We start from the raw sequence: 26,892 nt of genomic DNA on the forward strand, positions 1-26,892 counted from the left end.
CCCATGCCGCTGATAAGGATAGAAGCAGTCACTGAAGAACACACAGTGAATGGACACAGCGAGCAGACAACTGGGAGGGGGGGCGGGGAAGGGGAGAGAAATAAATAAAAATAAATCTTGAAAAAAAAAAGGCAGTTCTGCAGTGGAGTCAGCAAAGCCAGTCACCTCTCTTGAGCCCCAGCTCCCCTGCCCAGGTCTGTCCAAGAAAAAGCTGAACCACTGGGTTCTGTCTTTGAGTACCAAAGATACTTCTGCAGCTTCCTCGAGAAGCTGTGCTCAACCTCCAGCTCCTGTCCCCCAGGGCAGAGGCCGCCTTGACTCCTCCACAGCCCCCGGGGGGCCTGATTTTCATGGGTTCATTTTTCCATAAGACCCTGTAAAAGGAGTCAGGGGCGACTTACTATTGTCCTCGTTACTCGGTCCTATTTAGAGAGACATTTTCCGGGCAAATAGGATCCCCGAGTTCCTGTATATGTGTTCACCAAAATACCCTCAAAAGCTGACCTCAAGCATTGCCAGTGCTGCTCCTCCCCACCCTTCCCAAATACTTGAAGACAAAAAATTTTCAAACAGAACCAAGTGACAGGATTTTACAGTGAACACGATATACAGACCACCTAGATTTGATGCATACGTACTTCCATCCTTGTAGCCCTCTACTAATCCGTCTCATTTTTAGTAATGTTGCAGACATCAGAATTCTTTTCCCTAAGTACTTCATGAATAGCATTACCTAGAGTTCAGTATTTGTGTGTAGATTTTTCCACTTACAATGAAATGTACAAATCACGAAGCACACCTGCTGAGGGGGCCTGTGTGGCCCAAATGGCTCAAGGTATAGGACATCACCACCACCAGAGAGCTCCTCTCGCCCCTTCTCACTGTGCCCTGCGCCCCAGAAACAGTCACTGTTCCGTTTAGACCTAGACTAATGCTGACTGTTCCAGTTTCATATAAATGGAATCATATAGTATATACTTCTTTCAAAAAGCTCTGTGTTTTTAAAGATGCATTCAGGGTGAGCAAACGTTTTCTTAAAGGGTCAGATAGTAAATAATTTAGGTTTTATGGGCCATACATTCTCTTACAATGGCTCAGTTCTGCAGTGTAGTCAGAAAAGCGGCTATAGACAATACATAAAATGAGTTGGTGTGGCTCTGTTCCCAAAAAACTTTATTTGCAAACACAGGCAGCCAGCCCACAGCCCACAGTTTGCCAACCCTTCCAATGCTGCTGTGTGTCATCCATTGTAGGAATATATCAGTTTGTTTATTTGCCACCTGATGTTTCCAGTTTTTAACTATCATGAATACAGCTGCTATAAACATTCTTACAAGTGCTTTTTTCTTTCATTTTAAAAACAATTTATTGAAGTATATCATTCATACATGAACATACATAAACATTAAGTATATAGTAAAAGTTGTAAACTTACAAAACATGCATATCATCATACAGGGCTCCCATATAACACCCCACTACCAATACCTTGCTTTGTTTTGAAACAATTGTAAAGGGCATTGTCAAAGTATTACTGCTAATTATAGTCTATTTCTTACATTTGTTGTAATATGCCCCAACCCACCCTATTTTTTTTTTGTTCATAAACCATATAATCTATCTAATTTGTTATGATCACAGAGCTGTGCATTCATCACTTCAATCAATATTAGAGCATTTTCATTAATCAAAAAAAAAAACACAAAAAAACCACTGTCATACCCATACATTAGCACTACTAATTACAAATCCTATGGGATGCATTCACCATTTCTATTCATGCCAAACATTTCCAAACAACGCTTCACACCAGCACACACTCGTGGTGTTGGCCCTTCTAGGATGGTCTGGTGGCTCATCCCATCAGCAGTGGCCTAGCAAAATGGCCACAGGGTAGGGCCTTAGCAGAGACTGGGCTGAGCAGTGTCCATGCAGGAGCTGGTGGCTGTGGCTGGCATCTTAATTGACACATAACTTGCCCTGTTGGTGGCTGCTGAGGCTCTTTCCAAGTTTTCATGTGTACATCTTTGGCTGCAGAGGACACTTTTGCACACAAATATTTGTCCAAAATTTGTAACATTTCCTTCTAGATTCCCTGGAAGTTGAATTACTGGGTGTGGATGTTTTCCACTAGCGATTCTCAAACTTCAGTGTATATATGAATCACAGAGTGCCACCTTGGAGCTTCTGATTTAGTAGGCTAGAAATTCACATCTCTAACAAGTTCCCCGGTGTTGTCCACATGGGAAGAGAAATTACTCTTCGTGCACTTTGGGCCTCCTTAGAGTAACACAATCTGCTTTGCGTTAGAATTATGTTTCTATATATCTTTAACTCACCTACAACATAAGCTCTGAAAGGTCAGGTTCTGTTTTTGTTTATCTTTACATCCACTAAAGTGCTAAGCTGAGATAGTGTATAAAAAAATAAAAATAAAATAGGGAAAAGGATGTGGCTCAAGCAGTTGGGCTCCCGTCTACCATATAGGAGGTCCAGGGTTTGATGCCCAGGGCCTCCTGGTGAAAGCAAGCTGGCCCAGGCAGAGTGCTGGCCCACACAGGAGTGCCGCCCCCAGCGGGAATGCCACCCCGTGCAGGAGTGCCAGCCAATGCAGAGCTGGTGCAGCAAGATGGCACAACAAGAGACACAGAAGACAGACATTAGGAAGACATAGCAGAACAGGGAGCTGAGGTGGCACAAGAGAATGATCACCTCTCTCCCACTCCGGAAGGTCCCAGGATCAGTTCTTGGAGCTGCCTAATGAGAATACAAGCAGACACAGAAAGAACACACAGTGAATGGACACAGAGAGCAGACAATGGGGGTGGGGGTAGGGTGGGGGAGAAATATATAAATCTTTAAAATAAAAAAATAATGGTTAATCTGTCACTTAATGTTCCAGTTACTTTCAAATCCATCTCTCTCCTTTTTTGCATTAATGCTATCCTAAGTTCCCCAATTTTATCATTTTTTCGTAGACACTTAAAACTCATTGCCACCTTACTTTTGACTGTTTGCTTCAATTTTTTCCAAGTTTAAAAATATTTTACTTTTAGACAAAGAACAGGTATCATATTATAAAGGCTTGCTTGAAAGCATGGAATAATCTGCTGTCAGTTTTTTTAGGTATTGAAAGCCACCATAAATATTACGGGAGAGAATGGCGTACCTTCTCTCTCATCTTTAACACCCTCTTAATTTAGCTTGGATACAACCTTAGAGAGAAGCTCCTGGTGAAGTGCCATCTCTCACTCAGGCCCTTGGGCTCCATGCATGAAGCACTACTGGGTCTGGTCCAATCATACTCGCCAACACGGTGAGAACAAGAAACCAGCTTACCTAAGGTCAGTAGTTTACAGTTTTCATCTAAAGATCTGTTTCTCCATCATTTCCTCTAGCCAGGTGATGGACATGGAAATTAGGGCTTGATAGGAGTTAAAATGGTCCAAGACAATAACCATGACGTTCAGCTTGCTAACTTGACTGGGATGACCATGCCAGGGAGAGATGCCAAGTCTCCTGATTTGTTTATTTAATTGATGGTCACAAACTTTTTTGGGGGCAAACAACATAACAGGATGGTGTTTGTTGACCTTGGCAAATGATAAGCTATGATATATGTACTCCTTGGTTCCCAAGCCCAATATTACCAAAAGTCTTTTAAGGTGTTGAATTCCTAATACATGATGTTAGTAAACCAGTATGTTGAGAATGGAGTCACTCTTTGACAGTGGCCAGTCGTGGCATAATTCATACTTAAGATAAATTTCCTGATCAGATCCCTTTGTCATTCTTCTTTTTGTAAGTTCTATTGTACCTCACAGATAATAAAGATAATAGAACAAACGGCTGAAAGTTCTAGTCTTATGCAAACTAAATTTTGATTTAAGCTTAGTCATTAAAAATTTAAGTTAACAGTACACACTCTGATTTTTTTTTTCCAGGTAGGATAAAGCTTCACTTCTTTATGTGCATAGTGATCCATTTGGACTCTAGCAACCTCTTTTTGGGTAGTCCAGTATTCTGTTTCTTAGAGTATTAAAAAATAAACCACAACTCCTCTACCCCTGGGGAGAACAAACCAGGAATTCTGCCCTTCTGAATATGTTCTTAGGGGTAGAAATGTCAATTTCTTACATCTTATTCTCTCTTTTTATAGGCTCTATTCTTGCTTTTGAAGTAAAAGTTGTACTTGGTATCAGAATAGCAGCAAAGTTCCTGCATTCTGTAAATCAAAATGACTAAGGACTGAGGAAAAGATCATTTTGGCAAGGAATAAGGGGTCCATAGGTGGTAAGAAGCTTCTATCAGTTTTAGCAATAACAGAGAGATTAAATCATATGCATTTGCCAATAGCATGCTGAGGTCTCATTTGAAGTCAGTTTCTGCGTGTCTGCTGAAGGAAGCTGAGCCGGCGCCAGTGCGCAGAGGGAAGAGGGCTTTTTCGGATGGGAAGTTTCCCTGGGGTCAGTCTGGAAAGGGGACTTCCCATCTTGCTCTCCTTTTTAGGTGGTGAAAGTAAAAGTGGTTACTTCTAATAAGTTGTTGATGGTAGGAAATTGCTTTGAAACTTTTCAATGTGTTAGAAAGTCACATGCAATTCCAAGTTTTTTCCTGTGATACGTTTCTGCCAAGTTTCACAACCTGGGTTCAGTAAAATGGCAAGAATCAGAAAAGAGTGTGACAGCCACCAAGAGCTTGAAGGAGCTCCAGCTCGAATCACTGTAAATGCCACAGCATCAGTGTCTTATCCTGTTCTCCCTGCTGGGATGACTGGGTGGACATGCCCAGGAGCGTGAATGCAGCCAACAAGGTCTGCTGGTGGTTGACGAGCAATGGCTGCAGCCTTCTCAGGACTGTGTTTTACATCTCCTTCTGTTATACCCTGCTCTTGATCCCAGTCTTCCTTCGGGGGGTTGTGGTGCAGAGCGGCTGTGAGGGAAGGTGGGATGGGTAGGTTAATTTAAACAGTGCCAAGAGGCAGAAGCCTAGAACTTCCCATTGGACTGTTAGCAGAATTGAAATCAGAATCAAAATGCAATGTTTATGAAAGGCCTTGGAAACAGTGAATCACAGGATTCTTAACGAGACAACCTAGCACATAAAATGAGTAAAGGAAACAGTTTGAATCTCTGTCACAGTTCACAGAGACAAACAGGCACACGCAGAACATTCTGGGTGAAAGGCAAAGACTAAACGATGGATAAACTTAGAACGTTCAGACCAAAATCAGCAGCCCTCAGGGAGCCCACACAGCCATAAGCTCTTGAATCAAATTTGTGATAGTTCAACACCCAATATGAAAAAGGTCACAGGATAAGAAAACAAAACAGACAATAGGTCTCCAGGGAACTGGCCCTAAAAGCCTCAGAACATCTTTAGGTGAGATCCTCTCACCTGATCCCACAACCTTCCCTTCACTCAGATGTGTCATCCCTAGCTCACTTCCGAGATTTTTTTTGGCATGAGGTCAATGAACCAAGGAAAGTATCTGTTTGAAATTACAATCCTAGGTGGTGCTGCAGGGATGGATGCTGGACGTTGTGTGTCCTGTCGTGGCCCACTCAGTGGTCAGGGGGAGAGTGTGGACTACAGTGTGGACCACTGTCCATGTATTGCAGCGGTTCTCCAGAATGTATTTGCTGGGTGCAGTGGATGTGCCCCAATGATGGAAGAGTTTGTTGATGTGGGAGGGGTGAGGGGGAATATGGGGACCTCATATTTTTTGAATGTAATATTTAAAAGAAAATAAAGAAGAAATAAAAAATAAGTAAAATAAAAATAAAAGAAATTGAATATATTAAGAGCTTATTATCAGTCCTTTTGACAGTTTTCCTAGTCACCTCGTGGTAAGATGAGGCTTGTCCTGTAGTAAATTTCTCAAGAAAGGTTCATAAGTATAATATTCCGAGTTATTGCATGTTTGAAACTGTTTTTCTACAGACTTGATTCTTGAAGCACAGCTTTGACAGACATAAAATTCTTGATTTATACTTCCTTTCTTCTACTTTCTTGAAAATGCTGCTCCATGGTTGCCTTGCTTTCTACATTGATGTTGAGAAGTCTGATCACCTATATTTTTAGCCCTTGTGACTGACTGATTGATCAGTTGATGGATTTACTATTTTGCCTAAGGATTTTTATCTTTAATAACATCTATTAATTGTACTAGGATATGTCTTGGATTGTTGCAGTTTGATTTTACCAGATACTTGATTGGCCCTTTCAACATGTAGATTCAGGTCTTCTTTTATTTCTGGACATTTTTCTTGCATTATAGTTATAAATATTAGTTCTGTTCCACTGTTTTGTTTTTCTTCAGGGAGTCTAATTTAATACATATATGCATTAGATTTTCTTTGCCTGCCTTTCATTCAACCACTTTTCTGACATATTTTTTACTTCTCTATTGTTTTCATTCTTGGTTGCTTTCTTGCTTTTATTCTATGCCTCTTTTTCTAGTTTAATTTGAATCTACTCCTTTGGGTACCTTGTAATTTAGTCTTCATTTCTGATATGGCTTCATATTTTAGTTCCCTTTCTTCCTGTTTTTTTTCCATTTCAGTTAATTTCTGAGTATGTGATTCAAGCTGGTTTCTTTTTTCTATATGACAAAATGATTGATGGAGGATATTTAATTCAATTTGGAGTATTATGTTACAGTTTTCTTGTTTCGTGGTTGTTTTTTTGGAGGGGGTAGAATGTTCATCAACTGCAATGTTTTGATTCTCATTTTCTGTTTTCTTCTTGTAGTAGTCTCGTGGAGATGAAGGCTGCTTTTGTTTATTTATTTCAAGGACAGGCTGTAGGCTGTAGGGCAGTTTTCAAGATTCCTGGTTTAAGAGCGCCCCCTGCCCTCAATGTAGCAAAGTGCCTTTTCTTAAAGACGGCTCCTTTTTTATGGAAGCTGGGGGAGGGATTGCGAGTTCTTTGAATTTTTTTTCTCTTTTGTCTTGCAGGGTCTTAAATTTCTCCTTACACCTTCTTCTTTTTTTTTTAAACCACCCAGTCTTCAGAGAAGACTTGGTTCATTGCTGCATGGAATGGATGTACAACAGTGCTCATATTCCTTGATCTTGTATCTGTTTTCTAGCTGCTGACCACTTCCTCATTCTCTAATCTTTTTCTGCTCCTGCTTTTCCCCTCACCTCTGAGGCTGCTCCTTCTGTCTTTTGCCCATCTTTTCTTATCTGCTGGCCGTTATATGTCAGACTTCCCCCAGGCTTGGCCGTAGGCCTTTTTCTGTTCTCATCCTGCGGGCCTCCTTGGTACACACCCGCTATCACTGGCTTCACTACCGTCTACACTCACAGGACACTCGTTTTGAAAGCTAGCCCCAACCTTTCCTCTGAACTCTAGATGCTCGTGCCCAACTGATGATGCTATACTCAAAGGCATCTCAATTTCCACATGCCCAAAATTAGGCTAGTTTTATTCCTTAAGTCAAATACCATCTCTTCAGGTACAGAAGCCAGGACCCCTGCGGTGATTCCTGATAACCTTTCTCTTCCCCACCCCCTTGTCTAGGTTATCACCAATTCCTATTGATTTTACCTGCTATTGTCGTTTTAATTCGACCACCAATCTTCACCGGCACAACCACCAAGGTAGTTTAAGCTGCCATTATCTTTCAGATTAATTGCTACAACTGCCTCCTAAGTGGGATCTTTTTGAAACTACTCTTTGTGTTACTCTCCTACGGAAAATTCTTCAATGGCTTCCCATAGCTCTTGAGACAAAAACTCAGGGGCCTTATAAGAACCAGCCTCCTCCTGAGTTTTGAGGCCTCGTCCCCAGTGCTCTGAGCTCCAGGCGCAGCAGCTCGTTGAATAAGCCATGTTTTAGTTCACTTCTCACTTCCTTTTCTGACTTCCCCTTGTATATATTGGTAAACGAAATCTCCTCATATATATACTCTCCCAGCATCGCGTATCCCTCCTTCACAGCATTGATCATGGTTTTGGTTCTACATTTATGTAGGTAGCCACTGGATTAACATTCTTCTTCCCTGCTAGAAAGCAAACTCAGCGAGGGCCGGGGTCATGCCTGTTTATAGCTCTAGCATCTAGCACAGGGCCTGAAACACGTTATTGCCTGAAACAACAAATTTTTGCTGAAATCACCATCCTAGCCTCTCTTTCCTTTAAAATGATCATAGCTATTGAGTATTTTCTATGTGCCAGAAGCCATCTAAGCAATTAACATGTATCATTTCATTACTCTCATAACAACTCTATAAAGAAGGCACTATTATTCCTATTTTGCAGATGAAGAACAGCAGCATAGAGAATTGAAGTACTTTGCCCAAGATACTCAGCAAGTTAGCAAAGCCAGTAAGTAACAGAGGTAAGATATGAACTCAGGAAGTTTGGCTTCAGAATACAAGCTCTTACTTATTATGTTACTATACTTTGATATTCCTATCACAAAGTTATGTTTTTTGACTAAAGTAATTTTCTGAAAGTCTTTTCAGACCTGGAAATAATCTCAGAGCTCATCCAACTCCCTCTTTTCATAGACTGGAACACTGATGTCAAAGGGCTGAGATGAATTCCCCAAGGTCACACTCCAAGTTAGTATAAAATCTGGAATGTCAAATTTTCTGACTACCTAATATTTAGTGATCATTTTTTTTACATTTTGTTTTTTTTACATGGTATTAAGCTGTTGTCTCTTAGAAATGAGGAAAGTTTGGGAAGATTTAGCTCTATTCTATTTATAGATAAAACTATTGATATAGCTGAAAATATAAAGATATACGGCAATACACGATAACCCTTTCTTGTGATTACAGAGGCTGTTGAACTAGCTTTTATAGTTGTGTGTATGTGGCTATGTGTTCAGAGAGAAAGCCAGAGAGATTCACCAAAGAGCTAGAGAAAAGAAGTAGCAACCATCTGCCCCTGACGTTTGTTTTCACTTGCCTGAAGGCAGAAGACTCAGATGATTTATCCAAGTGCCTTCTAGGTTTAGTTCTTTGAAGTACTTTGAAACAGTTTATCACTGCCATCTAAAGGTGTTCTTCATAATACACTTAAACAGGAAAAAACCCTGAGTTCATTCATATATTTGGCTGTTTAATGTCCTGCTACTCAAAGGAAGATCTGCAGATCATCAAAATCTACACCATTTGGAAGCTTATTAGAAATGCAGAATCTGTCACCCCACTTCACACCTACTGAACCAGAACTTTCATTTTTACAAGATTCCCTAGGAGATTCTCCTGCATATTAGTTTAAGAAGCACTGTCCTAAGGGGTCTGCTAAGCAGTTAAAGAAGAAGACTGAGTGTCTTCCATTGAGTCATCTTTTTAAAAGTGCAGCTTTTACTTGAGACTGACCATTTGAAAATATAAACAAGATCCTGTAATTAAAAAACAAAACAAACTTATATATACATATATTTCAATAGATGACCCTCAGAGCTATTTTATAGACACAGAGATACTGGGTTTGAAACAAATCACAGAAACCATTAGTTTAACATTTCACCAAATGCAGAGTCCCTTCTCCAACATTCCTTTATGGCTTCTGGCTGAACATTTCCAGGAAGGCAGCTAACTGTTTCACAAAAGGCAACATCTCAATCATTCCTTGCCATGCACAGCCATATTCACAGTCTTGGTTTAATTCTGTCCATCGAATCACTTGGACCACTGCAGTAGCAAACCAAATTTCTGCCTCAACCTTTCTGATCTTAGAGGCAAAATCATCTTCCTGAAATCATATACCAGTTACAGCTGATGTTCCTGATCAATTCACTTATGCTCTTCCCTTCCATTTTCTCCACTATAATCAAACTGATCTGCTAATTATCCTAAGACAGACTTGGGTGACCCTGCATTCCTAATTTTGTGCAAGTCCATCTGCCTACTTTAATCCCTCCTGTCCCCCATCACAACTTGCCTGTTTTCTGCTTTGGCTGTCAAAATTGCATTGACTTTGGGTTCCCTCATTCCCCTCAACTCCCACCTATTTACTGATAGCAGTCCATATTCTTTGTGCTTCTTTTAGACTTCTATGAAACTAGAGTTTACCTTGTTTGTCTAGACTGTTCACTCAAGATTTTCATTAGAACAGGAGTCCAGTCCTTGACGCGCTCCTTTCAGCACCTGGGTGGTGCCGTCTTCCACCAGCGAGGCGGAGGCTTCTGTCTGCGCTGTCGTCGGAAGTTCACTGCAGTCACCTGTCCAAAAACACACTCCTGAAATTTTGCCTGAAATTCTCACGGCTAGAATTCCGTTAGAACTCCCCTGGAGACGGGGCACTTCAATGACCTTGCACAAACACCCTACGGCAGACGATTTTACTCGGTGCTGGTTTGGATACGGAGGTGAGCAGGATGGAGGCAAAGTGCCCGCGCAGACGTCGTGTGGGGGAAGGACGTAACACAACCTTTGTGCTGTTTTCAAAGCATCACATTATTTCAAGAGGGGCCACGTTTCCCCGAGGATTAGTTATCTGCTCAACTCGGGACCCGCGAGACAGCTACGTCCGCACGTGTCCACGGTGTGTGCTCGGGTCAGGGGTGTTTCAGAGCAGAGGCAGAGCAGGGAGAGGAGCGAGGGGACGACCGCTACTCGCACGCCGTCGACCTGCGGGCGACCGCGCCTCGTCCCCGCTAGACCGAGGGCCACCTGAGGCCAGAGCTCACGCCCAATTTCCAGTAAGCTCCGGCGACACGCTCGTTACCAGGACGGTTAAAGGGCCCGCCCGCCAGAGCACGTCCACGCAGCCCGCTAACAAGCGCCGCCTCAGGAGACCAGCGACCACCTGCCCGCCACCTCCAGACCCGAGCCCCCCAGCTCACCCGCCTCCTGGCCCACCCCTCTCTCCTATACCCCCCCGCCCCCCTCCCGCCCCACTCCTGCCCCGCCGCCTGCTGCTCGCGCCCCCCTCCTCGCCGCCGCGCGCTCGCGGAGCGAGTCGCACTTCCCTGACGTCACCCGCGCGCCGCTGCCCGAGTTCCGGCTCGGGGAGGAACCGGCAGCCGGCGGCGGCGGCGGCGTGTGGCGCTGGAGATGGCGATGCTGGCCGAGCGTGAGTGTCGGCACCCGGGCTAGGGCCCTGGGCGGAGGCTCCGGGGGCGCGGGGCGGGCGGGGGAGGCCGGTCGGGGAGTCGGCGGAAGCGGGCGCGAAGGCGGGGCGGCCGCCTGTCGGGACATGTCCCAGGGCGGCCTTCCCCGGGGTCGCGACCCCGCTCGAGCCTGGGCCCGCGCGCGGCCCGTCGGGGCGGGACGCAGCCCCGGGGCTCGGGCCCGCGCTGCCGCCGGCGCTCGGGAGCCCGGGCTGGTCCTTTAGCTGCCCAGGCCTCAGCCTTCTCAGGCTGAGGAAGGTCAGAAGGAGCTCTTAAGGCGGGTGGAATACCGTTCTCGAAGGTGGGTTGAACCCAGGATGGGAAAACAAAGGCGTCAGAAAGCACCAAACGCTGCAGGTGATGGGCGCGGGGGTGCAGGGCTAGGAAGTAATTCTGAGTAGACGTTGGCGGTTTCGGCTAAGCTGGCATTAACGGGGAATTGCTCTTTTCCGTGACAGGAGTGGAGGCCCCATCCTGCCTCAGTTCGCCTTTGCTAGTTCCCGTCACTTTGCAGAGCGTTGACTGAATGCCCTCTCTGGAAGCTCAGTTCTGAATGGTGTTTGTAGCTAAGGTTTCTTGCCACCAGGTGGCATTCGTGCTGTGGTCATGCAAAGCCGGCCCATTCTTTTTGAAGAAGTTGAATGGTGAGCAGTGAAGAGAAACTGTTTATTTCAAAGACCAACAGCGATTGCATAGGGATTTTGTGAAATAAATGCAGCTACCATCTATTTTCTAAGCGAATGGAGGAATAGGAGCATGAAAGGAAATTGGCAAGGCACTGTCCCCAATTTTACAGGGACAGAATTTCAAGTTCCGAGGAAAATAATTTGTCCGAAGTCATTCAGCCAGCAAGTGGCAAAAAACTGATCTAGTTCCCTCTACAACTTTACATTCTTGCCATTAGGGCCAGCAGTGTTCTACTGCTTTTAAGTTGGGACTCATAGAAAGGAATATGTTTTAGACTCTTGGAGACTCTTATTTCTTCATCTGTAAAAATGAGCAGTCAAGACCAGATCCTAGATGCTTGTGCAGTTCATCATGCAGTTGAGAACATGGGCCCTGGCTTTGTTAATCATTTGTCCTGTTTCCCTGATCGAACTTTCTCTGAGGCTAGTAAAAACTTATCGTCATCACTAGGTTGTCATAAAAAATCAATGAGATGATGAATGTGAAAATAGTTCGAAAAGTATGGAGTGACAACACTTCTCTTTACCCCACCATTTTTTCCAAAATTTCAAATCTTTGTTACGATAATAAAATATTTTGTCTTGCTCTTTTTTTTTTAAGATTCGTTTTTCATGTATTTATTCCCCGCCCCCTTGTTGTTTTGTGCTCCCTGTCTGCTTTCTGTGTTCATCCTCTGTGTGCTCTCGTGCCTGCTTGTCTTCTCTTTAGGCGGCATGGGGAGCCAAACCCGGGACCTTCCATATGGGAGAGAGATGCTCAATCGCTTGAGCCACCTGAGCTCCCTGCTTTGTTGGGTCTCTCATTGTCTGTCCTCTTTGTGTCTCCTTGTTGCATCAAGCTTGCCACGCCTGGCCGTCATGCCAGCTCGCCGTCTTACTTGTCTTCTCCAGGAGGCCCCGGGAACGAAACGCGGGACCGCCTGTGTGGTAGGTGGGAAATCAGTTGCTTGAGCCACATCTGCTTTCCTGCATTGCCTTTTTTTGTTTGTCTGTTTCTTTTTTTTCCTGTTTGCCTTTTAAAATAATTTGTTAAATTAATGTTTAAGGCACCTCCTGTGATTAGATACTTAGAGTTGATGTCCTTATTTTAGAGATGAGAAAATAGAAGCATAGAAAAGTTCCAGGAAGCGACCCATAATTTCACCACCCAGCATTTATTTTTTTCTGATAGTTTATGAAATTGGGATCATTCTGTAGGTACGTTTTTGTATCCTACTTTTTTCCTCCCTAACATTAGCTTGTGAACATTTTCACATCATGAAGTATGCTATTTCCTTTGTGTTCCATTGCTATATGAGCTATATTTTGTATTTTATCTTCACCATAGGCATGTATCCTGTTTTTAAAATCTAGTGGTTTTGTTTCTCAAAAACATAAAAATTCTTTGTCCCTTATTTCTCTAATTATCAAATGCTGTTTTATTGAGTCTCCCCCATGGATGATAAAAAATTTATTTTATAAGAAACTACCAGTATGTAAGGTAAAATATAAATTAAATAAAAGGGCGGTGATTTTATTTATCACCCTTGTTTTCCACTTTTTATATACCTTGGAGTTTTAGACCCAGGTTATTAGCAAAGTATTAGTTTTTGTCATAAAATCTTTCCCTTTCAGGACCAAGGTTTGACACATGTAATAACCAAATTATAACACTATAGTTAATGAATTGGAATGCTCACTGCATGAAAATTTTCTACTGCTGTTTTCTCAATCTTGAATATGTGTTGACAAAATTTTTAATATGAGTGCATAGGTGGTATATTTTGAGCTGACTATCCATAAGTTTCCTTGGAGGAGGAAAAGACATCTCTGTCTGGCTCTTGGACTAAACATACCCTTCAGAGTAAGCTGAATGATAGCATAAGCCTTGCAGTAACAGGCCCTTGCAGGTTTTGTTTGGAAGGTTGTTTATTGGGGTTACCTTGAAGAATTCTGGTGTGGGAATCATTTACAATTAGATCTCCAAATAAGAAGAGACTTCTTGCTAGAGGATGGTGTGGGAGGTAGATGGACTTGTACCCCCACGACATGTTCAAGTCCCAACTCCCTAGTCTGTGGGGGTGAACTCATTTGTAAAGAGGATCTTCAGAGATCCTCTTTAGATGAGACCACATTTTGGGGGGGGGTGTTGGATGGGACTTAGTGCAACACAACTGGAGATCTTATAAAAAGAGAGGAATTCTTAAAAGAGACCGCTTGCCATTTCCTTGGAAAAGAGGAACTGACTTCAGAAAGCCAGTCTCTCGTGTAAGCATTATAGTGTGTTGTATATACACATGTAGCATAAATTATATCCTGTTTTCATTGCAAAGGGTGGGCTCATTCATTTGCAAAAATGTTTTCTTCGAACAAATTCAGGTCACAAACCCCTGGCAAGCACTACTAAATAGAGACACAACCTCTGGACACACATCAGTAACCAGCCTTACATACAGAATACTGGTTAACATGTCTTATCTCTGGTATGTTGCTCACTGGCAGACATATGCTTGGCTGAATATTTATCAAGATAAGTAAAGTGATAACTTAGCCAGCTCTAGCATATTGGGTGTCAGCTTTTCTCTGCACAACACTATAAATTTGAGCCCAACTTTTTTTTTTTAAGTGGCTTTTTTCTACATGCCACTTTTTTTAAAAAAATGTTCTGAGACTGCCAAAGTATAAGTCTACTGTGAGGTAATGTGCTTAGATCCATGCAGGAGGTGAATGATAATGATGCTTGACCTCCAAATTACTATTTTAGGGTAATAGGTTATAGTCTACTTTAGTGCTTCATATTTGTGTTCAGTGAACCTTTGGGATTCTTTATCTCTGCCATAATTTTCCTTAAAACTAAAGTGATAAACTTACGTTTCTATGGCCAGTTATTCATATGCATTAAAAATATTTAAGCTTCTATCTTGGAAAGACTGGAAGCAGTTCCTTTGATTAAATTCTGTTCCTCCCTTCCTTTCTTCTTCCCTTTGGCTTTTTCCTTCTTATTCTTCCTCCCTTCCCTCCCTCCTTTCTCCTTCATTCATACATTCATTCACATGTTTATATGAAAGTTCTTTTTACTTCTTGCAATGAAGACTAAAAGAATTGGACGTGAATGTGACTCTGAAGGAGATTATAGTCTAATAGGAAACATGAGATGGATATAAACGGCCATAACACATATAATGATGTTAATTAAATACTAAAGAAACAAAATTTATTCTGGAAATTCAGAGAAAGGGTTTTATGGTTTTAGGCATTTCTGTGAGAAATGGTATCATTAGTCTCTGTAGAGTCTGTGTAGAGAATATGGTTGACTTTCTCCAAGATCTTGACTTACATATTATGGATTAAGACTGTAAGCTTTGATGCCAGTAGGATTAGGCAATTTGCTTTCTCTCAGCCTCAGATTTTCTTAACTGAAAAGTGGAATTAAAATATATACCCTCATTGGGTTACTGTGGAAATTGAATCAAGTAACGAGTGCATGGCATTTAACACATAGTGAACAGCAATGAAAGCTGTAACTACTGCTGCTATTACTGTTAACTGATGATTATGATGATGATGATGATCAGAATAAAGATTGCTACTGATAGTTGCTACTGATAGTTTGAGCATGGAGGACCCAACTGATCATTTGTCAAGTATTTTGATTTGTCACATTTGGAGGGGACTTTTCGATTTTAATCTTAGGGGACAATTTACGTGTTAAGAATATACAGGGAAACGGACTTGGCCCAGTGGTTAGGGCGTCCGTCTACCATATGGGAGGTCCGCGGTTCAAGCCCCGGGTCCCCTTGACCCGTGTGGAGCTGGCCCATGCGCAGTGCTGATGCGCGCAAGGAGTGCCGTGCCACGCAAGGGTGTCCCCCGCGTGGGGGAGCCCCACGCGCAAGGAGTGCACCCATAAGGAGAGCCGCCCAGCGGAGCTGCCCAGCGTGAAAGAAAGTGCAGCCTGCCCAGGAATGGCGCCGCCCACACTTCCCGTGCCGCTGACGACAACAGAAGCGGACAAAGAAACAAGACGCAGCAAATAGACACCAAGAACAGACAACCAGGGGAGGGGGGGATATTAAATAAATAAATAAATCTTTAAAAAAAAAAAAAAATATACAGTTACTGGGAAAGCTAGATTAAATGATTCAATCTGATAACATTCCATTTCATGTTGAAATAATATCTGTATAAATATAATGTATGTCATATTTTACATGTATGTAAAATGTGTGTGTGTTTATGAGGTATTTTCCAGGTTTGAAAGATAGGTTGCTGATGAGATTTTTTCATGTATAGGTCGGCGAAAGCAGAAGTGGGCTGTGGATCCAAGAAACACTGCGTGGAGTAATGATGATTCCAAGTTTGGCCAAAGGATGCTAGAGAAGATGGGGTGGTCTAAAGGAAAGGTATTTTGGAGAAAAGCAAAAGAAATCTGAGCCATTTAAATAGACTATAAATCCTTCTTAGAAACTGGGAGAAATTTATGTTTTAGATCAAAAGTGATTTTAGAGGAATAGCTAAGTTGCAGTGACCTTATGACAATAAAATTAGAATTGTACATCATTGTCAATTGTTTATCAATTGACATGCCCTGGCTTTGAATCATCTAAAGTCTGAGAATTGTCAGTTTTCTGTGTCTAGCTATATCTATCCTCTGAGTGCTGAAGTTTTAAATTCAAGTACCTACTTGACATTCTCACTTGAATAAGCATCCAAAATTTATCATTTTTATTACAAAACTCTTGATCACCCTCCACATTTTTTCCTTCCCAATTTTGCCCTATTTTAGCAAATGGCATTTTATTTACCCAATTACTCAAGCCAGAAACCTGGAAGTCATTCTTAATTGCTCTGCCTCGCTGACATCCCAGGTTCCTAGTCGCTGTTCCTCTCTGTCCAGACACTACCTTGGTCCATCCCCATCAGTCCTTGACCTGGTCACTGCATCACCTCTCAACCACATCCCTTCCTTCTTTTCCATTTGTCATACATCTGCCAGGGTGATCTTTTAAAATACATAAATTAGATCATTGGGTCATATCATTCCCTTGCTTTACAAAGTTCAGTGGTTTCCCATTGTTTGTTTGTTTTTTTAAGAACAAATCACTTTTATTGATAAATATTAGTAAAGCATATAATCCATCCAAAGTGTACAGTTAATGGTGTTTGTCATAATCACATAATTGCGTATTCATCACTTCAATCATTATTAGAGTATTTTCATTGTTTCATTAATAATAAAAAAGACAACCCAGAAATTTATCACCTCTCAGTCTCTCTATGCTTCCCCTGCTGTACATAGTTTTTCTTTCTGGGTATTGCATATTTATTTTAAAGCAGTTTTATTGAGATATATTTACCTACTATACAATCTATGTTAAGTATGTAATCAGTGGGTCTTAGTTTAATCACAGTGTTGCGCCTTCATCAAAAAAGTTTTAGAACATTTCCATTACTCAAAAATGAAACACTCCATACCTCTTAGCTGTCACCTCATAATTCTTCTATCCTTCCACAGCCCTACATAACTACTAATCTAATTTCATCTTTATAAATAGATTTATGTTTACATATTAAATAAGTGGACTAATACAGTTTTGAGTTTATTTTTGTATATGGTGTGAAATAAAGCTCTACCTATTTTTGACTCATGGTGGTCCAATTTTCCCAGCACCATTTGTTGAAGAGAAAATTCTTTCCAGACTGTGACGTCTTTTCCACCTTGCCAGTAATTGGTTGGCCAGAAATGTGAGGGTTGAATTCTGAAATCTCAGTTCTATGCCATTGTCCTGTATATCAGTCATTGTCACATTACCGTGGTCTTCTTTTCTTTTCTCTGTTCTCTTCTCTTCTCTTTTTTTTTCTTTTCTTTTCTTTATGTTACATTAAAAAAATATGAGGTCCTCATATACCCCCCACCCCACCCACTCCACCATGGTCTTTTGATTACTATGCCTTTGTTATAACTTATGAGATTGGGAAGTGTGAGTCCCCAAGTTCAGTCTTCCTTTCCAAGATGGCTTTACCTTCTCAGGACCTATAATCCATCCTTATAAATTTTATGGTTTTCTTTTCCATTTCTGAAATGAAACTTGTTTGAATTTTAATTGGGAATGCACTGAATGTACAAATTGCTTTGGGTAGTATTGACAACAGCTTGACAGCCAATCCATGAACATGGAATAGTCTTCCATTTATTTAGATAATTTAAAATTTTCTTTAGCAATATTTTATTGTATTTTATTTAGAAGTATTTTATATACTTGTTTATATTTATTCTTTTATATATGATTTTTAAAATCTGTGACTGTGAATAGATTTACAGTTGAATAACTGGAAGAAGAAAAAAACCCACTGTTTTTAAAATAAAATCCAAGTCCTTACTGTACCATCACCCCCCTGCATATCTTACTTCCTTTTCATTCACTCTGCTGCAGCCACCCTGTGTGCTTTTTCCCCACATTAGGGTCTTTGTAGCTACTATTCCCTTTACTTGAAACATCTTACAGGTGGGTGCTAATTGACGCAGGGTACTTGGAGTCCTCTCTCTTCCCTTCCCCAGTGTTGTTTTGTACACATAGGTGCTGGAGATGGCCACAGATCTCTGATCGCGCTCATGGTTTTTGGTAGTACACTTTGCTTCTGAACCTCAGAATGGCCCATGTCCTTCTTAGTGTTTATGTGGACCTTATGGTTGGTCACAGGCTGGAAAGTTGGAATTCATTATTATATGTGCATCCTTGATATTGCAGAACTTACTCCCTGGTGAGAAGCCATTAGACTATATCCTGCTTGAGGGCAAGGGTAGTGCCTCACTCCTAGAAGCTTAGTTATTAACTGAATGGTTGAAGAAGGAAAAAAGGAATCTCTCTTTATACATGATAGTGGTTCTAACTTTCTTTGTGTTTAATCTCCGCAGGGTTTAGGGGCTCAGGAGCAAGGAGCCACAGATCACATTAAAGTTCAAGTTAAAAATAACCACCTGGGACTTGGAGCTACAATCAATAATGAAGTGAGCAACAGTGTGTCTGCTGCGTGTTTTTCTTGAATAATTGACCTCAAGTTTATAATATAAATATTTCAATCAAATGAAATGGGTTGTTCGGGTTTTAACTACTCAGATGTGTATTATCCATGCTTTGGATAACCAAACAGCTTGTAACTATACTGGCTCTTCATTATGTAACATGCCATTTTGCATTCGTGTCCACATGGAATTCTCTGCTTGCTAATGCCTAAGAGAGGCAAACTAGTGTTACTGATAAACTTTGTGCATGCAAAGTTTATCAGTAACACACACACACACAGTTTTCTTTTTATAGAAATACTCAGGTCAGTATGGAAAAGAATTTTTATTTTTTGTTTGTGTTCTAATATTAACTTATAGTAAAAGTTGGTTATGTAGAGTTTTAGGAATACTCCATGAAAAGTGATGTTCTTTTCCTGTGCCTTTATTGGTTTCTGATGGTGGGTGTACAGCAGTTTAATTTATTCAGATTTCCACTTTAAAAATATGACACCATAATTAAAAATTAGTGGCCTGTGATACTTTTCATTTTCATTATCTTTGTTTGCTTTAACAAATGTCTAAGCTGAAAGCTTTATTCCTGAATGTTTGCAGCCACCAGGTCAGGTAGAAAATCTGGAGAAATACTTTAGGTAAAACGAAATACTCTTGACTAGTTCAATACATCTCAGTATGTACTATAGCAATTTTCTATAATTTTAAAAATAACTGATTTTTTTGTTGTTAGAGAAGCTGTAGGTTTACAGAAAAATCATGCAGAAAATACACAGTTTCCATATATACCCTCTTTTATTAACACTTTACATCAGTGTGGTACCTTTATTAACAATTGATGACAATATTATTATAATTGTACTGTTAAACTGTAGTCCTTAGTTTACATGAGGGTTCATTTTTTTTTTTACAGGCCAATGATTTGCTTGTTTTTTAAAGTTTTTATTCTGGTAACGTATATACAACCTGAAAGTTCCCCTTTTCAACCTCATTCAAATACATAATTCATTGCTATTATTTATATTCACGATGTTGTGCTACCCTCACCGCCATTCATTACCAGAGGTTTTTCATCACCTTATTAGAGAAATTCTGTACCAATTAAGCAGTGACTCCCCATTCCCATCCCAACCCTGGTCTCTGATGACCTGTATTCTAGTATCTGATTCTATAATTTTGCTTATTCTGATTCATACCAGTGAAATCATACAATATTTATCTTTTTGTATTTGACTTATTACACTCAATATGATGTCTTCAGGGTTCATCCATGTTGTGGCATATATAAGAACTTCATTCTGTTTTATGGTTGAATAATGCTCCATTGTACATATATACCACGTTTTGATTATCTGTTTATCTGTTGGTAGACAGTTGGGTTGTTTATGTGTTGGCATTATAAATAATGCTTCTGTGAACATTAGTGTGCAAATAGCTGTTCGAGTCGCTGCTTTCAATTCTTTTGGGTATATACCTTGAATTGGGATTGCTGAGTCTTATGGAAATTGTATACTTAGCTATCAGAGGGACCCACCAAACTGTATTACCACAGTGACTGCACCATTTTACATTCTAACCAGCAATGATTGAGAGTTCCTGTTAATCCCTATCCTTTCAAATACTTTTTTTTTTAAATAGTAGCCATTCTAGTGGTGGTTAAATGATATCTCATTGTGGATTTGAGTTGCATTTTTGTAATACTGAGCATCTTTTCATGCGCTTTTTGGACATTTGTATATCTTTGGAGAAAAGTCGTTTGCCCGTATTTTAATTGGGTTGTTTTTCTTTTGAACTGTATGATCTCTCTGTATATTCTGGATATTAAACCCATATCGGATATATGGTTTCCAAATATTTTCTCCCATTCTGTAGGTTGTGTATTTACTTTGAAGATGAAATCCTTTAATACACAAATGCTCTTAATTTTGATAAAGAGGCTCTTGTTTCCGCATTAAGCTTGACCCCTTGTCAGTAAACAGTTGGCCATAGATGTGAGCTTTGATTTCTGAGCTCTCAGTATGATTCCATTGGTCTATATGTCTGTCCTTATGTCAGTACCATGCTGTTTCCATTACTGTGGCTTTGGAATACATTTTAAAATCAGGGAGGGTGAGTCCTCCTCAAACTTTGTTCTTTTTCTAGATGGCTTTAGTTATTCAGGGATAGCCGTCTTTACAAATCTGATGATTGGTTTATCCATTTCTGTAAAGAAGACTGTTGAAATTTTTATTAGGACTGTATTGAATCAAAATTCTTTTGAGTACAATTTATATCTTAATACTCAGTCTTCCAATCCATGAACATAGAATATCATTCCATTCTTTTTTTTAAAATTTTTTTCATATTTTAAAGATACATGGATCACACAAAAAGTTACATTTAATTATTTCTTTGATTTCTATTAGCAGTGTTTTGTTATTTTCCATGTACAAGTCCTTTATATACTTGATTATGTTTATTCCTAGATATTTGATTTTTAGTTCCTATTGTAAATAGAAATTTTTTCTTGGTTTCCTTTTCAGATTGTTCATTAATAGTATGTAAAAACCACTAATTTTTGCATGTTAATCTCGCACCTTGCCACTTGGCTGAATTTATTAGCTCTCTTGCCTTTATTTTTATTTTTTTTAAAGATTGATTTATTTATCCCCCTCATTGTTTTGCACTCGCTGTTTTCTTTCTGTGTCCATTTGCTGTGGTTCTTCTGTGTCTGCTTGTCTTCTCTTTAGGCAGCTCTGGGAACTGATTCTGGGACCTCCTTTTGTACCACCACAGCTCCCTGATCTGCTCTGTCTCTTATTGTTTCTCTGCTGTGTCTCTTTTTGTTGTGTCATCTTGCTGTGCCAACTCTCCACGTGGTCCAGCACTACTGTGTGGGTCAGCATGCCATGTGGGTCAGCACTCTGCACTGTCCAGCACTCAACTTGGACCAGCTGACCGTGCGGGCCAGCTTGCCTTCACTGGGAGGCCCCAGGAATCAAACCCCGGACCTCCTATATGGTAGATGGGAACCCAGTCACTTTAGCTACATCCACTTCCCTCTGTGGACTTTATTGTGGGTTTTTCAGGATTTCCTGTTTATGGGATCATTCCATCTGCAAAGAGAGAGTTTTATTTCATCCTTTCCAATTTTGATACCTTCAGTTTATTTTTCTTGCCTTATTACTCTGGCTAGAACTTGCAGTACAGTTTTAAATAATAGCAGTGACAGCGAGCATCTTTACCTTTTTCCTAATCTTAGGGGAGAAGCATCCATCCTTTTATCATTGATTATGTTAGCTGTCAGTTTTTCATATATACCTTTTATCAGGATTTTATTAAGTGTTTTTATTAAGAAAGGATAATGGATATTGTCAAATGCCTTTTTTTGCATCAATTGAGATGATTATCTGTTTTTTTCCCTTTGTTCTATTAATGTGGTGTATTACATTAATTGACTTTCTTATATTGAACCACCCTTGCATACTTGGGCCAAATCCCATTTGACTATGATGTATAATTTTTTTAATCTGCTGTTGGATTCAATTTGCCAGTATTTTTTGAGGATTTTTTTTTTCAGCTATATTCATAAGGGATATTGGTCTGTAATTTTCATTTCTTCTGATATCTTTATCTGGCTTTGGTATTAGGGTGACACTGGCCTTATGGAATGAGTTAGAGATTGTTCCCTCCTCTTCAGTTTTTTAGAAGAGTTGAGTGGGATTTTTATTAATTCTTCTTGGAATGTTTGGTAAAACTGACCAGCAAAGCCATCTCGTCCTGTGCTTTTCTTTGTTGGGAAATTTTGACTACTAATTCAAATCTCTTGTTATTGGTCTGCTATATTTCTTCTTGAGTTACTGTCGGTAACTTGTGTATTTCTAGGAATTTGTCCATTTCATCTAGGTTATCATATATTTTTTAGTTGAGTTATTCCTAGTATCCTCTTAAAGTCTTATTTATTTCTGTGGAGTCAGTAGTAACGTCTCCTTCAGTTTTTAATTTTTTGTTATTTGCATCCTCTCTCTTTTTGTGTCAGTCTAGCCAAAGGTATGCCAATTTTATTGATCTTTTCAAAGAACCAACTTTTGTTTTTTATGCTATTTTGTTTTTTCTATGCAAATCAAACTGCTTTTATTGAATTTTTTATATATTAATAATAATAAACTTTATTTTTAGAGAGGTCAAACAGTGCATCCCAAATCCCTCAAGACTGAGGAATGAAAAACCATAAGGGGTGTATAACCATGGACCAAAGGAGATTTATTGTTATTGTAGTTATCACTTTATTTTTTTATTCCCTATTTCACTTTCCTCTGCCTTAATCTTTGTTATTTCCTCCATTTTGCTTGCTTTGGGTTTAGTTTTTTCTTCCTTTACCAGATCTGCAGTTCTGAGGTTAGGTCTCTGATTTGGGATATTTATTCTTTTTTAATGTTAAGCATTTGCAGCTATACATTTCCCTCTCAGAACTACCTTTTCTGCATCCCATAAGTATTGGTATAGCCTATTTTCATTTTCATTTGCCTCAAGATATTTCCTAATTTTCCTTGTGATTTCTTTGATCCATTCGTTAAGAGTGCCTTGTTTAATTTCTACCGATTTGTGAATTTTTCATGTTCTTCTTCTGTTATTGATTTCTGTCTTCATTCCATTGTGTTTGGAGAGGATACGTAGTATGGTTTCAGTGTTTTTGAATATATTGAGATTTGTTTTGTGACCTAGCATGTCAAATGAAGAATTATCTGTATGCACTAGAAAAGAATTATTTTGCTGCTGTTGGGCAAAGTGTTCTGTATATGTCTGTTGGGTCTAGTTGGTTTATAGTGTCATTCATGTCTTCTGTTTCTTTATTGAACTTCTCTCTAGATGGTTTTTCACTATTAAAAGTGGTGTATTGAAGCCTCCAACTCTTAATGTAGAACAGTCTATTTCTCTCTTGATATCTGTCAGTGTTTTCTTCATACATTTTGGGGCTCTGACATTATTAGGTCCATATACATTTATAATTTGTTTTCTTGTTGAATTTACCCTTTTCAGTATATAGTGACTTTCTTTTTCCCTTGTAAGTTTTTAACTTAAAATCTATTTTCTCTAATATTAGTATAGCTACCCCAGCTCTCTTTTATTGCTTTTACTTTTCACCTACTTGTATCTTTGAATTTAAGGCGAGTCTCCAGTATACAGCATATATACAGTGTTGCTTTATAAAATTGAGGTTGTTTCATGAAAATAGAATTGGGTAAAATATATTAAGCTCTAATGAGCAAAGGAGAGAGACCCTAAGACCCTACCATTCTTATCCTTTGAACTACATAGTTTCCTTCAGTAAGAAAAATAATTGTATTTTGCTTTATTTTAGTAGCGCATGGATTATGTATCGATTATTTGATTCTCAGTTGACTACTGATAAGTTATTCACATTTGAAATCAGGACTTATGGTTCTAAGAATCTCCTTTTTAATTCTGGTGTACATAAATTACACTTCAAGTTTATATTATTTCTTCATTGAAATTTACAAAAAAATATTTAATGAAACATTTAAAATTCATGTTAACCACTACATTTCCTTGATTCCAAAATACACCTTATATCAGTAAGAATTATATTAGAATTGCTTCTAATTCATATTTTGGTATTTTCAGGACAACTGGATTGCTCATCAGGATGATTTTAACCAGCTTCTGGCTGACCTGAACACTTGCCATGGGCAAGAAACAGCAGGTAGGCAACATGTTTATTTTGTTATCCGTGTAGGAGACATAATCCCTCACTTTACAATTTTTATTACCTTTTTCTATAATATTATATATTTGAAAGTCAGTTGAGGCTATTAGAAATATTAATTTCTGTCTACATTTAATGGTGCTTTCATTTTAATGAACCTTTAATAGTAGGCAAATACTTGGCCCAGTAACAGTTTGCGACTGGCAAAATGAATCCATTCAGTCTATGTATCAGAAAGTAAAGTGGCCCTTTGAAGGATGCTTGCGTTTGACACACACAAAAAATGATGTTTTTAAAGTACAAAGCAAGGAGAATGTCAGGTGGGGCTCTAAAGCAGCAGCCAGTGAAGGCTTAATAGAAAAGCCTTTTCTGTGTTAATTCTCCCTAGTGAAATTTGTTTTACTTATTTATGTCAGAGGTTCAGCTTGTCCAGGTATGGTAAAATTTGTTGCAAGGAGATTGTTTTCCAAGCTGTAGGAGTTAGAAATGAAACATCTGGACCACCTCTGTTGTAAATTAACAAAAAGGTAGTACTGTTAGGAGAGGGGAAAGGCACAGATGGTATTTATACCCTTTTCTCCTCAACTTTGTGGGCCTTTAGTTTGATTTTAGAGTATTTGGGAATTTTTATTCTCATGGCTGTTTGGAAGTACGGGATGCAGCTTCAGTTAATTCTAGCAATATTCGTGACCAAGTCTAGAGTTGTCTCTTCTGCAGACATTTTAGAAGGAATTTCTTTTTGTCATCCAAAATATTGGGCTTATAGCGAATAGTTGCAAGATATTATTGTCCTATCTAAGGAATGGTCACCTATCCCAGAGGTCACAAAGATGGTCTCTTATGTTTTTTTCTAGAAATTTTATAGTTTTCAGTTTTTACATTTAGGTCTGTGATCCATTTTGAGTTACTCTTTGTACATGGCATGAGTTTGAGTGTTGTTTTAATTTTTTTTCCAAATAGATATCCAATTATTCCATCACAGAGTTTTGGAAAAAGCCTTCCTTTCTTCATTGAATTACCTTGGCACATTTTAAAAAATCACTGAACCAATTAAAAAAAAATTGACTGGCTGTATACATGTCCATTCGTGAACACTCTTCTCTGTCCTTAGACCAATACCAAACTGTTTTGATTGCTATAGCTCTGTAAGGAGTCTTGAAAGCAGCTAGTATGAGTATTCCAACTTTGCTGTTTTTATTTTTATTTTTAAGATTGTTTTGGATTTTTAGGTCCCTTACATTTCTACTTAAATTTTAGAATCAGTTTGTCAGTTGTAGTCTTTAAACCAGCCTTTCTCACCCTAGATTTTATGAGAGGGACACTTCATAATGGCAAGGAACATTTCTTAATGATGTGATCCCATTATTATTATCATCATCATCTGTCTTTATCTCTGTTAATATTTCTTGGTCTGAAGTCCATATTCTCTGATAGTGTTTCATAAGGCATGTCTTTTTTCCATTATTTTACTTTCAGCCTATCTGTGTCTTTGTACTTGAAGTGAATTTCTTATAGACAACATAGTTCGTCTTGCTTTTTTAAAATCTAGACTGACAATTTCTGCCCTTTAAAATTGGAAATCAGTACAGGCATACCTTGTTTTATTGCACCTTGCTTTATTGTTGTGTTTTTTTGTTTGTTTGTTTTAACAAATTATAAGGTTTGTGGCAACCTTGCATTGAGCAAATCTATCAGTGCCATTTTTCAAACAGCATGTGCTCTACTTTGTCTCCCTTTGTTACATTTTGGTGACTCAGTATTTCAGACTCTTCCATTTTTATTATATCTGTTATGGTGATCTGTGATCAGTGATTTTTGATGTTATTTTTGTAATTGTTTTGGGGCTCCACGAACTGCGTCCATTTAAGATGGCAAACTTCATTGACAAATGCTGCCTCTCTGCCGACTGCCTCACCAACTGGCCATTACCTGTCCCTGTCCTCATGCCTCCCTGTTCCATAAGATACAATAGTATTGACATTAGGGCAATTCATAACCTGGAAAAGACCTCTGAGTGTTTATCTGAAAGGAAAAGACACATCTCTCACTTTAAACCAAAAGCAAGAAATGATTATGCTTAGTGAGGAAGGCATGTCAAAGCTGAGATAGGCCAAAAGGTAGGCCTCTTGGACCAAACAGTTAATGAAGTTGTGAATGGAAAGGAAAAGTGCCAGAAGGAAATCATCAGTGCTACTCCAGTAAACACAGGAATAGGAAAGTGAAACAGCCTTATTGTTAGTATGGAGAAAATTTTAGTGGTCTGAATAGAAGATCAAATCAGCCACAGCATTCCTTTAAGCCCAAACAGAATCCAGAGCAAGGCCCTAACTCTCGTTAATTATTTAAAGGCTGAAGAGGTGCAGAAGCTGCAGGAGAAAAGTTTGAAGCTAGCAAAGGTTGGTTCATGAGGTTTAAGGAAAGAAGCT

The 26,892-nt window shown here is 39.4% G+C and overlaps 1 protein-coding gene and 1 long non-coding RNA gene across 2 annotated transcripts in view; one reads left to right on the plus strand and one right to left on the minus strand.

The window, feature by feature from the left end:
• Positions 1-1,340: 1,340 nt before the first annotated feature.
• Positions 1,341-10,899, minus strand: LOC131276022 (uncharacterized). The gene is made up of 2 exons (XR_009183507.1): positions 10,037-10,899; positions 1,341-4,932 (listed from the first exon to the last, which is right to left on the minus strand). It is a non-coding gene; the product is annotated as an uncharacterized lncRNA (long non-coding RNA).
• Positions 10,900-10,949: 50 nt separating this feature from the next.
• Positions 10,950-26,892, plus strand: part of PINX1 (PIN2 (TERF1) interacting telomerase inhibitor 1) — a 103,162-nt gene continuing 87,219 nt past the window's right edge. Inside the window, exons 1-4 of the mRNA XM_012523538.3 lie at positions 10,950-11,039; positions 16,035-16,144; positions 18,658-18,750; positions 24,385-24,463. Coding sequence (XP_012378992.1) covers positions 11,021-11,039; positions 16,035-16,144; positions 18,658-18,750; positions 24,385-24,463 — 301 coding nt within the window. The 5' untranslated portion in view covers positions 10,950-11,020. The remainder of the gene's footprint in view (positions 11,040-16,034; positions 16,145-18,657; positions 18,751-24,384; positions 24,464-26,892) is intronic.

The sequence above is a fragment of the Dasypus novemcinctus genome, chromosome 25, assembly GCF_030445035.2.
Source record: "Dasypus novemcinctus isolate mDasNov1 chromosome 25, mDasNov1.1.hap2, whole genome shotgun sequence".
NCBI classification, from domain to species: Eukaryota; Metazoa; Chordata; class Mammalia; order Cingulata; family Dasypodidae; genus Dasypus; species Dasypus novemcinctus.